At 48.3% G+C, this 14,142-nt stretch overlaps 1 protein-coding gene across 5 annotated transcripts in view; it reads right to left on the bottom strand.

The window, feature by feature from the left end:
- The window catches only part of MORC2 (MORC family CW-type zinc finger 2), a 56,424-nt gene that overhangs the window by 22,998 nt on the left and 19,284 nt on the right, over positions 1-14,142 (bottom strand). For 4 of the 5 annotated variants that reach the window (XM_072599917.1, XM_072599915.1, XM_072599914.1 and 1 more), the window contains exons 4-6: positions 6,603-6,671; positions 5,388-5,478; positions 23-131 (exon numbers count right to left, since the gene is read on the bottom strand). In XM_072599917.1, coding sequence (XP_072456018.1) covers positions 23-131; positions 5,388-5,478; positions 6,603-6,642 — 240 coding nt within the window. In that variant the 5' untranslated portion in view covers positions 6,643-6,671. Of the gene's footprint in view, positions 1-22; positions 132-516; positions 1,291-5,387; positions 5,479-6,602; positions 6,672-14,142 lie in introns of those variants that run through there. The other variant, XM_072599918.1, reaches the window with a different exon arrangement.

Genomic DNA, 14,142 nt, shown 5'->3' with positions numbered 1-14,142 from the left:
AACCAAAGAGAAGCATGCCTACCTCATCAATACCTTCTTCCTCATGAAAGGTTCGAGACAAGAAGAGACAGGTCATGGTATCATCCTTCTTGGTAAAGAGAATAAAATCCTTCCCAATACGCATGGACCCCCTGGAGAAGAGGAAACAAAACAAAATATGTCTCTCTTTAGACAAGGAAAGGGAGTCTCCAAAAGAAGAATCGCTCTCTCTCTCCTGGGAATCGTGAATTACTTGGGGAAAAACACTGGGGGTGGGATGGGGGTGAGGGGTCCTCACTTCTAAGTGTCCTGAGGCTGAGCTCTCTGGTGCCATCTGGCACAGGGAAAAGGTAACAGATTTGAACCCAGGTTTCCTTTCAGCACCCAGGCTTGTGTCTCCAGCTGCAGACTGGACCTTCTCAAAGGCAGCCAGTCAGAGCCTCTCCGATGCAGCTGAGCAGGGGGTAGGCATCCCAGGCTGGCCCCCCACCTCCTGAAGTCAAGGCCAGGGTGGGAGAGAGTATGGGAAACACTAACCTCTGTCAGGTTTACCACCATCTGCTGTCAGGTCTTCCAGAGCACAAATTCTTTGTGCTGTAGCTCAGGTATTAAGGAATGTTGTGAGCATCATGGGAATTCTTCTGTGTGATTTCTTTCCAGAGAAACAGTGAGAATGTAGAAAACGGTACCACTTCACACTAAGTACAATTCTCTAGGCACTGCTGGTCAAGAGTCCTGAGGCTTCATGGGGGGGTGGGGCAGTCTTTATGGAGGCATTTATCTATGTCTTACCATGGTAACAGGTATAAAACTGGGTGACTGTTTTTTATTAGATTTCTATCTTTTTTTTTAACATGTCACCCCATTTTCCCCCAATGATCTGTGGTTCTGCATTTTGCATCGTGTGGTACTTTCTGGGAGCACATGGGTCACATCATGGCAGAACTGATGTGCTGAATGGTAACTTCCATATACCCCCAGGAGCAACATCTCATTGGGTAGGAAATTCAGAGTGAGGTAATAAGTGTTTGGTTGATTGGTTGGCTGGCTGTCATCAAAAATGGCATCACGATGTTGGGATCAAAGTCCAGTGTGTCCAACTGTGTTGATCAGGCCAGTATGAGCTCAGAAGGTTCCACCATAGATTGGGCACAAATTGTCCAGATGAACATCTGGAGAGCAGATGTCTCTAAATTTGTGCATCTCAAGTTTCTTTTGAGCTGCTGCAATTCTGCTTCACCTGTGGAGCACAGCACCTTCTCTGATGAGGGCACACCCTGTTGGGCAGGACTGTGCCAGTGTCTCCCATGTTGCATAAGTCTAAAGTTCTTCAGAGAGACCTTGAGAGTGCCCTTGCATTTCTTCTGACCTGCCTTGTTTGTACAGAAGGACATCATTCTGTCAGGTGAGGAAGTTACGCTTCTACCTCCATCTGTGGATGCCATTGGGCCAACAAGATGGTACTGCCAATAATTCCATCCTTGTCCTTCAGGCATCTTCCATAGGGTCCACTGACAGGAACATGCACAGGGCACCCTGCAGGGCTTCCTTGTAGGAGCAGCCTCTGCTCCACATTATCTGTCAGATACCTGGCCTCACCCTTTCTACCTTCATGAATCCCACTGCTTGCATCCCACCTCTTCTCTCCAGTGACCCCTAGATTCAGACCCTCGCCTGCTCACCTCATTTCCCACATGGACTGATCATAAACTGGCCTTTGATTCCATGGGGCTCCCTGCCTCAGTCCCTGACCAGTCCAAACAGGTGGCACAGGACCTGACTGTGGTCTCTATAGCCACTAGGGCCAAACACCAATGCTTCTGGACAGCTCGGAAAGCTTATTCCAACCCAGCCTGTCCTGCTGGCTGCAGCATTCCCTGAGCCTTCCTTCACCCACCAGACTTCATATGAGAGTGGGCTGGGCTGCCTCTGGGACAAGCTGGGCTGCCACCTTCTTTTGCCTTTATCAGACACACCCTCTGCATGTGTGCTTCACGGGAAAGGGGGCATCGGAAAAACTGGGCTCCCTAGATCTATCTATATGTACCCCTCTCACACACACACACACACACACACACGCGCACACACACACACACACACACACACACACACACACACACACACACACACACACACACACACACACACACACACAGTCACACACACCCGAGGCCCCAAACATAAAACCCTCCAAAATATTCAATACATTTACAACAGCCTCAACTTGAGACTATCCAGAGAATGACTAGGCTTTGCCCTTCTGCTGATGGAGATGTGAATGTCCTAAGTTGGAGGCAGAGCCTGGCCCCAGAGCTCCTCCCACCAGGCCATGCCATTGGCCCACATCAGCTAAGTGGAGTTGTACATGCTCTGGTAGCCACCCAGCTCTGGGGCTCTAGAGGGTCTTGCCAAACCCCTGCCTGCAGACACACCACCTTTGTGGAGGCCACCGAGGAACCAGTGTCTTCCCAGAGCCAGGGTAGCACCAGCTGGCAGCACCCGGGTGGCTGGGTGAGAAGCCAAGGGCAGATCTTTACTAGGCAGCTCATCTTTGCACCAATAGATCCCTGCACATGCCAGATACAACCCATAACAGCCCTTCTAGGGTGGGCTGGCAATGGGACAACGTGGGCAACATCCTGGCAGCTGTGGAGCCCCTGCTGCTGCCTCCCTCCTTGCCCATGGTGCTGGCAAACTCTCTTCGCTGAGCTGAGCATCCCTTCTTAGAGCCCTTCTTGGCATTTGGTTTTCTCTTGCCCTAATTTGACAATAATCCTTCTAGAGTCTGGACCTTACTGGTCTAGTCCCCTTAATGTAAAGGGGAAGATGCAAGTGGCAAAGGCTCAAGAGGCCAAGTCTTTGGCTGCCTCCATCAGCCAAATCCATTTGATTTAACCAGCCTGCAGGGCTGGTCCCAGATCCAGCACCTACCAGAGCCTGGGGGCAGATCCTCCATGCTCTTCCTCATCTAGATTACTCCACCAGCTGACATCTTACAAGTATGAGGATGAGTTAGAACATGAGGTGTTGTGTGAGGTCTGAGGAAAGGGCAGAGTCAAGGAGGGTGTTCCAGGGGAGATGCCCTTGGAAGTGACTTGGAGCACAGGTGGAAACTTAAAGGTCAAGAGGGTGCAAGGATGTTGCCAGCAGAGGCAGCAGCAGCTGCCAAGGTCTGAAGACCTGAGTGCCAGCCTGGGAAGTTCTCAGGACAAGAGTCCTGGGTCCCAGCTCCACTCATACTGGGAGGCTCCTCCCAGAGCCTCAGGATGACTCGCCCCCAGGGCCTCCTGAGGATGAAGATGCTAGATGATAATAGTGTTGCCAGAGTAACTTTCTGGCAGATGCCCCCAGACTCAGGCATGTGGCCCACCTCAGACCTGTTCTCCGGCCTCTGCTTGGATCCCTCAGGGTAGGCAGTCAGTCCACCCACTTTGGGACAGTGTCCACCAGCTCCTGTGCCAAGTATTTAGGGCCTATGTCACCTTTCCCACCTTATTCTTCGACCCTTTCCTTTCAGACCTGAGGGTCAGCCAGTAAGCCCTCCATTTCCTGTCTCCACATGTTTGCACTAACTATCCCTCATACCTGGAATTCCTTCCCTCCTGACTTCCCTTGGAGAATCCCCTGCTGCCTCTAAAATTCTGTGCTAACAACACTTTCTCCAAGAAGCTTCTTGCCTCACACCTCCACCCTCCATAAAGCTCACCCTGGATTCATTTTGAGTAAAGCTATTTGTCAGAGTATGGATTTCAAGGTTCAACAGACCTTACAGGTCCAACCCCTCTCATTTTATAGATGAGGAAGCTGGGGCTTAGAATGGGATGGGGGGGAGGGGGAAGGGGAAGTGACTTGCCCACAGTTCCTAAGTACTGGAGGCAGGATTTGAACTCATGTCTTCCTATCCGCAAGCCAGGGGCCCTAGTTACTCCCCACAATGCCACTCCCAATGCTCTCTTCATCCTGTCCTCACAGCCCTGGCCCACCAAGTCCAGTCTCTCTTTGTGATGACGGTCCTTCCAAACCCCCAGGACAAGATCTTTCCTCCAGGCTTCTGAACAAACCCTAAGATGGTGCTGTCTTCACTGGCCAGCTTGGGCCCCCTCTTTCTAAGACATGATGTGCAAAAGGGAACACCACTGGCATACCAACACAGTAAATCCCACTGCCCAGATCACTCTCTCCACATATGCTGAAGGGGTTCTCCCCAACTCACAGCAATCCCAATACTCCATGACATGTCCTTCAACCACTGCTGGAGGGGGTGTAAAGACAGAACATTAACAGAGGTGCTCAGTTTAACCATCATCTTGGGGGCACCTCAATGAGCTGGGAAGATGGTAAGCTCTGGAGGGGCAGGACATCTGGCTTCCACAGCTTCTACTTCCTTGGGTCCCCTCCCTACATCCAGTCTTGCTGGGCACTTAGCCTACCCAGTGCCACTGAACACAGCTCCTTCTCCAAAACAAAAATGCTCCACTGCTACTACATGGCAGCTGGACTCAGGTATCCATCAGCACTGCCTTTGGCTCCCCTAAATCATCTGATTCTACCCAAAGGTATGTGCACTTCAGAAATAGAAATCACCCTTGTGAGGCTGCACAGAGCCAGAACACTGTGCCCCAAACCCCCAACAAATGGGAGCCTGGAGCTGAGAAGGGAAGCCACACTGCAGGGACCAGGGCACCTTTCTCTAGGGGTCAGCAAGCATCTCTGCCTATCTACAGAGCATGCCCTGTTACCATGAGCCTCATGTCAAGAATCATTGTTACCTTTTGTCCTCATGGGCCTTTCTTCCCCTGATACAGCAGATCATGGGTCTGCCACACCTTGTGAACTGTGTGGGCAGGCCCCTCATCCCCCTCCACTGGCCTTGAAGGAGCTCTCTGCATGCAGCATTTGGCAAGGTTGGTCCTCTGAGCATGGCACCGCCAGCAGCACCAGACTCATACCTTGCAAGGCTAGCAGAACTGTCCTGCCTGAGGCCTGTAATCCTTCAGCAGAGCTACCCAGCCTCCATGCCCCAAGAAGTGCTTGGTCAGGAGGGTGACTTCCCCCCAGTGCTGATAACTAGGAGTTCTTCAAGGGGAAAAGACAACTACCCACCCAGGACCGCGATTCACCCAGGGAGCAGACACAGCCCCTCAATGACTGGTTTTAAACAAACACACCTTTAACAACTTCCCATCTCTCAAGTTCGTAGGACCCTGACTGACTTCCAAATAAAGACATCTAGGTCTGTCTGGATTGTGATAGTCAAAAGACAGTAATAATCAAATGTGGAAATTAATGCCCTAGGGAGGATGAGCAGGGAGGAGACAGGGGCACTGACAGTCTTTCACATGGAAATCATGGGCCTTCTGAGGTCTCTGAGCCAAGCTGAGCCTTGAAGGAGCTGCCTCAGTACTTACGATTTCAAGCCGTTGCCGTACTGCCCAATCTGCGTAGATTCAGGGGTCCGTTTGGCTGACTTCCCAAACTGTATGACGCTGGCAGCATCACCTGAAACATGAGACATCCAAGGAGTGGGAAAGGAGACCTGGGGCCCTGACTGTCACCATTAGGCTCCCAAAGCATCTGGACAGGCTCGGGTACTGGGAAGTCAAAAATGAGGAAATTCAACAGGGATAAAGGTCAAGTCTCACATTTGAGTTCCAAAAACCAACTTCTGAGCTCCAGGTGTGGGGAGGAGCCACAGTCAGGGAGATGTGTGAGAATGACCCACAAGCTCAAGAACTAGCAGGGTGACAGATGTGCCCTGAGAGCCAAGGTCACCTGTGGTTTTCACCTTTGGATCAATCTGGGAGCCTAGGCTTCTTTCTGGGCCCAACATTAGCTGAGGCATTCACTGATAAACTGCAAAGTATCCCAAGATGGGTAATCAAAACAGTCAAGGGTCTTGGGCTCATGGCATCCAAGAAACAGTCAAAGGGGATGTCTGGCCTGGAGAGGCCTTGAAGACTGTGACTTCAGCAAGGCTTTGGAAGGGGAACAACCATGTGTGCTCGGCTTGTCCCCAACAGGCAGGACAAGGGGTCACGGACAGTTTGGGGTGGATGGGGGTTGGGGGTAGTCATAAAGAAGCAAATGGGAGGAAAGAGGAATGGGCTGCCCTGGGGAGGACATAAGCGATAGGCTGACCTCACTACAAAGGAATGCAATCAGCACTTGTTAGTGGGCGATGTCACTGAGGAGTGTCAGAGTCTGGTCCAGCCAGACTCTGAGGGTCTGTCCAACTCAGATCTTTTATGACCACTCTTGGTGAACCTCAGTCTGAGGCAAGTGTCAACACAAAACTAGAGAATTTTAAAACATTCCACAGCCTACATCACACAGGCTCACTTTCAAACTCCATCTCCAACACTTAGCACATTTGTGACAATCTGGGGCCAAGAACTTGGCTGGGGAATTGTCTCCTGACTTTCGCTAACATTTGGCTCCCTTTGTAATTCTATAATTCTCTGCGTCCTATGTCCTGAAAACCACAATTCGGAGAAGGGGTCTTGCTTTAGAAGCTAAGGCTGGGTGGCTACTGCCCCCAAGGGCCCTCGACTCCTGTGTGTGTTGGGGGGTGGGGCGAAGTCACTCCCACTCCGGCTGCTCCCTTGCTTCCCCCAATCACTTACTTGGATCCATTCCTGCGCCATCATCCAGAAAGCAGAGCATGAAGCCTCCCTGGAGGTTCGCCTGGTGCTCTGGGAAGAAACATCAGAAAGTGGTCAGTGGGTAGGCTGCCAATGTCAAGTCCAGAGACTCACAAGAGCCCTGGAGGTGAAACCCCCACTAGGGGTCTCCCAACCCTTTTCAGTCTGGGCAATGTTTCAGTGGCATTTAACAGTGCCATCAACATCTCAACACAGACCCCATCAAGACCTAGTCACATGGCACAGAATGACCCTGACCCTGGTGTCAGACACTGCCCACACCAGCTCAACTCACCTCCCTACCCCCTCTACTCCTTTCCTGGGCCAGTCTACACCATGGTGGACCATGGTGCCATCTCCCACATCACATCTCTCCACAATGTGAAGGAGGTGAGAGGCAGCTCAGAAGATTGCACTGAGCCAGTATCCCCACCAGAGGGTGCAGGCCAGTCTGACCATGGCCAAAAGAGTCCTTCTCCATGCTGTACTGAGACTTGAAGCAGGCAAGGGCCAGGACCCCATCCAGGCCTCCAGGGAGAAACAGCTGACCCTGCCTTCTGCAACAAATTGACTGAAAGCATCTCAACCACGGTGAAATCCAAGAAACAGATCACCAAGAAACTGGGCACCAACCACCAAGGTAAGCCCAAGTACAATACTGGCCAGCTCAGACTGGATGGAGATGGGTGACACATGCTACCACTGGAGCAGGTCTCATGGCCTACAGGGGCCGATCAGTTCAGGAGCACACTAGCACCAACGTGGGGTGGGAAGCAATTACTGGGTGGGCCTTAACAGGTAAACAGTTTGATCGGTGGGGACATCGGGCACCCTCTGAACGCCAGCGCAAGCCTGCTTGCTGCTATGCCCAGCATGGCTGCTGACAGATGGAACGACCAGCCAGGTCTGCAGGCCTGGTCTCCCGGCCCTCTACCATTTATCCAGCCTTTCATCTCCTTGTAATTAATTCCTCCTTCAGGTTTTGCTTTCTCCTACTCTGAGCTTTTACTCCGTGGTTTTGTTTTACCTTTTTTAAAAAAAAAAAATTTGTTTTTCTGGGGGAAAAAAACGTAAGAGGAACCTCGGGGGCTTCTGCTCCAGGCCGCCCCACCCCACCCCTCATAGGAAGCTCAACCACCCCCCAACCAAGACTGTGTAAGACCTCCCATGATGGGGCGTCCCTTCAGCTGCCTGAACCACTCCAGACTAACTTAAGTCTCATCAGGATCTTCTCTCTGACAGCTTCGATACACGGAACCAACCATCTTCTGCCCTGGGCACACCTTCCCTTTTCCAGTTCTTTCTGGGATGATGTTTTCACTTCCTATGATCTGGCTCTGCTCCCTGTTGGCCGGCTGTGCCCAGGACAAGGGACAGTCCCTCAACTGTCCAACAGGGCATACCAGAACCCAAAAAGCATGCAGTAATACTCATCTCTAATCACCATGCCTTTGCCTTGGCAGTGTCCCATACTTCCTCACCTCCACCTCTCAGAATCAATCCCTGGCTTCCTTTGAGAATCAGCTCGGTGTGAAACCTGTCTATATATGTCCATGAGACCCTCTTCTTTGTGTCACTAGTGCTTAGCACAATGTTAGGCACAATGTTATGCACTTAAGAAGTGCTTGACGACTGGATTAAATGTTTCACTGTTGGCAGGGATACCAGTGTGGTTCCAGGTCAGGGCTGGGCCCATTCACCTATAAATGGGTGTCCTTGCTTTCTATGAAAACCTCTGTGGCTTCTCTGGGTCCAGGTGATTCCCACAAGGGAAACAAAAGAACAGACAGGAAGCCAGCCCAAAGAGATAACTCCTAGGCAGACAGGGATTTGGGCAGTGCAGCTAAAGGTCTAGGAGACAGACTGGGAAAATGGGCATATAAAATGAACGCAACAGAATTTGTACTTTGGCTCTGCATGCTTCAACATGTCGGTCCCTCACTTTACTGGCACTCACTTTACTTGCCTGGATTCCATGAGAATCCTGCGCTAGTCCTCACTATGCTCTTCTGAGGAAGCTCCACCCAACTTGACCACAAAGGCCTTCCTCTGGGTCTTTGAGGTCTTACAAGTGTCCCTGGAACAGGAGGGTCTCCATCTGTAACCTTCCACTTTCGTCACATGACCAGCCTCCCTCCTTTTCTGGACGTTTATTTTCTTAATGACATCTTTCATGTTGCATCTTGAGTCCTGGTCACTGATGGAAAGGCAATGCAATCTGCTTACCCACCATGAGTCTCCCCAGCACTGGCCACTCTCTGCTATAACTGCTGCATTTCTGTTTGAAGCTCCCGAGCATCGCCATGACATTTGGGGTGAAAAGCAGAGGATCACTAAAGGTATCCCACAATTTCCTAAGCACAATTCAGCCCATGCAGGTTATTAAGCTGCTTATCATTCTGGACATGAGATGTTTTTCCACACATTTTTCTCCTATGGACTGTTAGACTACTGACTTTTGAATAATTCTGGACATCAGCAAGGAGGTCCTGAGGGCCTTGGTCTGTCATCTAACTGTCCACTGTCACTTACACACAGAAGCATGTGAACAAGCTCTCCAGATTTTAAAGAGAATCACTCTTCCCCTTGGACTGGGCACAAGGCAGCCTCCATGACAGTGGTAAATACCTCTGGCTTGCAGATATTTTTGTAATATTCCTCAGCTGGGATTAATCACTGAAAATTTAACAGTTGACAGCATTTCCATTCATCAAAGAGTCATGCCCCAACACATGCATCAAAGACCCCTTGGTAAAGTCTTTAAGGCAAACATGGCAAACACCTTTTAAAATTTAACTTCAGTTTTGGTCATCAACCAACATGTACGGTGTGGCATTTTCTGCATGTTTTGGTCAATGTAAAAATAAACTTCACAACCGTAGAGGATTATTAGTACAAGCCTACCTGTTCTCTTAATTTTCATCAAGGATATCCTCAAAATGCTGCTGAGATCATTATCATCCTGATTTGGATGCAGTCACTAACATACTCTTAGTGGCCTTTTGGGTGTGACTGTGCTTTCTTCTAATCTTGTCTCCTGTGCAATGATTCCTCCATACCTGTGACAGCGCTGCCTCCCAGATGCATGACCTCTATGTATCCTTGGTCTGATGCAGCTGTAATTCCCAATTTCTTCTCTATGGTGATATCATTTCTTCAATGCCTATGTTGGTCCATCCCCCTAATAACATCAACGTCTCTGTTCCATTTTCTGTCCTTACGTTCTCTTGCCAGCTTCACCCATTGAAAGACTAATCTTGGGGTGATGGGACTCAGCTGGGTCTCACATCAACATTTCTCTGCCCTTGTTTCTACTTGTATGGCTTTTGGCAGTTTTATAAAGCAATACTTCTTGGAATCTCACTCAGCGACTTATGAGCTAGTATGAAACCCACATCACCTTTATGGGCACTCTATTTCGGTCAGTAAACGTTTGTCAGGCACTAGCTTCTGGGCTCTTCTGTCCTTTTAATTGCCATTAATAAGGTCAGTATCTCTGCCCTGTTCTATTTGTCAATTTTCAGCATCAACAGCACATTTGACTGGAAATTTCAACGGGGTTATTCACTCTACCTTCTCATCCAGAGCTTTTCTTCTAAATTGACATTATGACCTTGCTCTAACTGAACACAGATGACCAATTCTAAAGCGACTTTTGCATTGGCAACTTGGTCACATTCCATCCATTAAAAGTCAATTTTTTTTTTTTTTTGCAGTGTTATTCACTGTTCTCATGTCTAGCACTAAAAAAGGGAATTCATGAAGGCTAACAGAGCAACCAACAATCGTCCTAGAGGATAGATGATGGTGCGTGGGCATCTAGTGCTGTCACCATTCACTGCATCCGCCAGGCAAGTTCCAAGTTCTCTCAGAGTTTTTTTTCTTCACATTATCATGGTATAAATGGTTCTGACCTTGCTGTTTGCCTCTATTTTCCATCAGCAGCTCTTGTTTTTGATGCCATGAACATCATGAATGCACTGGGCACTCCTGGTCCCTTTCCCTTTTCTGCTTCCTTTTGTATTGCCTTCCCCTCATTAGACTGGGAGCTCCTTGAGGGCAAGGGCTGTCTTTTGCCTCTGTGTATCTCCAGCACTTACACAATACTTTTAATTACTAAACTCCACATCTCTATCCAGACCCCATCAGGGCCTGGTAATGTGGCAGAGGTGGAAAGCCCTGACTCTGGTGTCCCAGGCTTACAGCTGGAAGGAACTTCAGAGGGCATCTGGTCCACCCCTCATGAACAAAAAGCTTGACAACCTCCCCAGTAGAGGTTCTGTAGGAAGACCTCCAGACTAACACAAGACCCTTCCTCTTTAGCCTGAAGTCTTCCTACATTTCTCTGAATGTGTCACATTTGCTCTTTATTATGGCACAATAATATTCCATTACATTCATATCAATCAATAAGCATTTATTAAGCACTTACTATGTACCAGGTACAGTACTGGACCCTGGGATACAAAGACAAAATCATGGTCCTTGTCCTCAAAAAGCTTATGTTTTAATGGGAGGGACAATACACAAATAATTATGTACATATCTTGGGGAAAAGCAGTGGGGGGATGAGAGGGAAGGCTGTATTGTATTAGGCTTCTATGTTCCAGGAACTGTGGTAAGTGCAAGTAAAAGCAGAAAGAACTTCAAAGAGCTCCCATTCCATTGGGGGAAACAACATATAAAAAGAAGCTGGGGCGGGGAAAGTGGAAACAGCAGCTGGCACAGGGCAGCCTGGCTCGGGGAAGAAGTCAAGGCTGACCTGGGGACCCTCCTTGCATGGAGATCCCAGAAGGAGCCATCCAATCAGAAGGGAATGCCCAAGGGGCAACTGGGAAGTGGAACCGGAGCTAAGTCTTCAAGGAAGCCCAGAAGGTGAAGAGAGAGAACACTCTGGGTATGGGGGCATTCAGGGACCTCAGCTGATCTGTCCACTTTCCGAAGGCCAGGCACCAATTATAGTCTTGGACATATGGGTCTTCTGTCTGCCCTTTATTTCCCTGGGACATGTGCCTAGTAGGAGTATGCACATTTGAGTCACTGTTGCTTTCCAGAAGTGGGCCTGTTCTCCCACTCCCTCTCCCTTTGATCATCTTTACCAGCCTAATGATTAAAGTAGAATTTTAGAGGAGACACCAGGCAGAACAATTTCTTTTACCTCTTTTTTATGTGTTCATGTGTGTATATATATGTATACATATCTACAAATATTTTTGAAAAAGAAACTGTACATAAACTCTTATCCAAGACTGGTTCTCTTTTGAGTACAGAAATGTTTGTCTCGGCAATAATTAGATTCTCAATAAAAAGGCAATACTAACATGGTCTTCAGGATCATTAGGCATGAGAATTCCAGGCAACAGACAAGCCACAGGTCTATTCCCAATTCTCCGACAGTCTGTGCCATCTCTTCCCCTTCACCCTGCCTTCATATTGAAGTTACCAAGTTATCTGTTGCCCGGATTTGGAGGAGCCTGTCAAGTTCTTTAAAAACATCTCCCTCTTCCTCCTCTCTGGCAGAGGTGGGTGTATAAGCTACACTGTTAGCACCATGATGACATCCTTGCTTCTGTCCATCTGCCTGGAGCGCACTGACTTGAGATGATAATCAAGAGGTCCTTCAAGCGATGCTTCTCTTCCTTGGATGTGGAATTAAGCCAACTCGGCCATTTCTTCTGCCTCTCAACAGAGATGGAAATCATCCCCCACTTAGCGCTTTTTTGGGAGAAGGAGGGGAGTAGGCTTCTACATTTATGCGATAAAGCATCAGGATTGTACTGCTTGCCTTCTCAATGAGTGGGAGAGACAGGTGGGGAGAGAATTTGGATCTTAACTTCTTAAAAATGTTAATAAATAATTTTTAAAAAGAGAATCAAGGTCACACAGTTCATTCCTTTTAACATTAAGGACAAAGATCGCAGGATCATGGATTTGGAGCTGGGACCTTAAAGGCCATCTAGCTCAACCTTCTGCATTCTGCAGATACTGAAATGCCTTGAGGCAAAGAAGAGTCTGTAAAGTGACTTGCCCGAGATCAGACAGGAAGAAGTATAGAGATGGGGCCGCTATAAAAATGAAAGGGCCTTGATTAATGGTCATCTCTCCCAGGTTCTTCTCAATGGATGTTCCAGGATTCTATGGCTCCCTCCCTTCATGATAAACATGGTGACATGTTACTCACCAGTGGGTAACTGGGCCTTGGCAGACTACATTTCAAGTGGCAATGTGCCCAACAACCTCCTTTTTGTTTGTTTCTTCTGGAACAAACAAAACTGGCCTCTTTTTACCACATGGCCAGAGTGTCAAACCCAGGGCAGTACATGTTTCCTTCACTGCAGGTGGAGAAAGGGAAAAGTGAGCTCCATTTGGGGAGGTTCATCACCATGAAAGAAAGATAATGAGAAACAAGCTACTGTGTGCCTGGTACTTGTCACAAGGAAGTTTCTATTTGCAGAATGAGCCTAATCTCCCCAAAATACAGGTTTATCAGGGTAGATCACTTTAAGAGTCAACATACAATCTTCAGTTCTCAAAATCTCATTAATTCTACTCAAAAACACTTCAAATCTCTTCGAATAGCTGCCATTTATATCCTGCTACATAAAGCACTTTTTGTGCACCGTCTTACTTGATCCTGACAAGGACCCTGTCAGATAGATGTTATCCTCATTTTACAGATGAGGAAAACTGAGTCCCAAAGAAGTAACCTGGCCAGGATCATACAGCTAGCATCAGTCAGCATTTGATTCTTGCAGATGCCAAGACCACCCTTCCATTATATCACACTGCCTCTCCCACAGGAACAGTCCTTCAGGAAAAAAACATATTACGCAGACCACACGAAATCTCAAAGCTGCCTTTGTCTGCTCTTTCCACCTTTTCATTGCTTAAATGATAAAGAGGGAAAGGTACCCAAATAAACATTCAATCAATGAACAGAATACAAAGTAATAAATAAAGACACTGAGATCATCTCTACATCCAATCAGGGGGAAAAATATTGCAAAAAGATAGGGCCAATTAAGTATGGTGATGAGCTGAGACACCACGGAGCTGAAAATTCTAAGCCAAGTGAGCTATTTCCGTCCCCACCTGAGGCAAATCTTTGCCAGTCAACTATCTGTTTCCTCACACTGGCAGATGCTAAGGACCCAGGAAGCCAAACATTGGGCTATTATCCTTTGAAAGCCTCTAGAGCAGGATGACTTGGTTCTCACCAGAGCAGAAGAGCATAAAGACAAGTAGGGCCTTGAGAGGCTGTCCTCTTCATGGCCTTCCTTGGCTGGGTTCTGCTCCTCCGTCACATCCCTGCTCAGTCAAGCTGGCCACTTCACGTCCTTCTTCGTGGACCAGCTGGCTACCTGGCTGATAGACCTTCTGCCTCAATCTCTTGAATTTCTCTTGATCTCCCATGACTATCTGCATGCACTTAATGTACTGTCTAATCTCCAAGGCTGACTTACGATTGTCTTTCAGACTTTACCTTTGTGGGTACACTTTTCCACAAAGGTTATCTGGTTCA

The sequence above is a fragment of the Notamacropus eugenii genome, chromosome 4 (genome assembly GCF_028372415.1).
Source record: "Notamacropus eugenii isolate mMacEug1 chromosome 4, mMacEug1.pri_v2, whole genome shotgun sequence".
NCBI lineage: Eukaryota > Metazoa > Chordata > Mammalia > Diprotodontia > Macropodidae > Notamacropus > Notamacropus eugenii.
The sequence above is the reverse complement of the archived record's forward strand: the minus strand, read 5'-3'. Positions and strand labels throughout refer to the sequence as shown.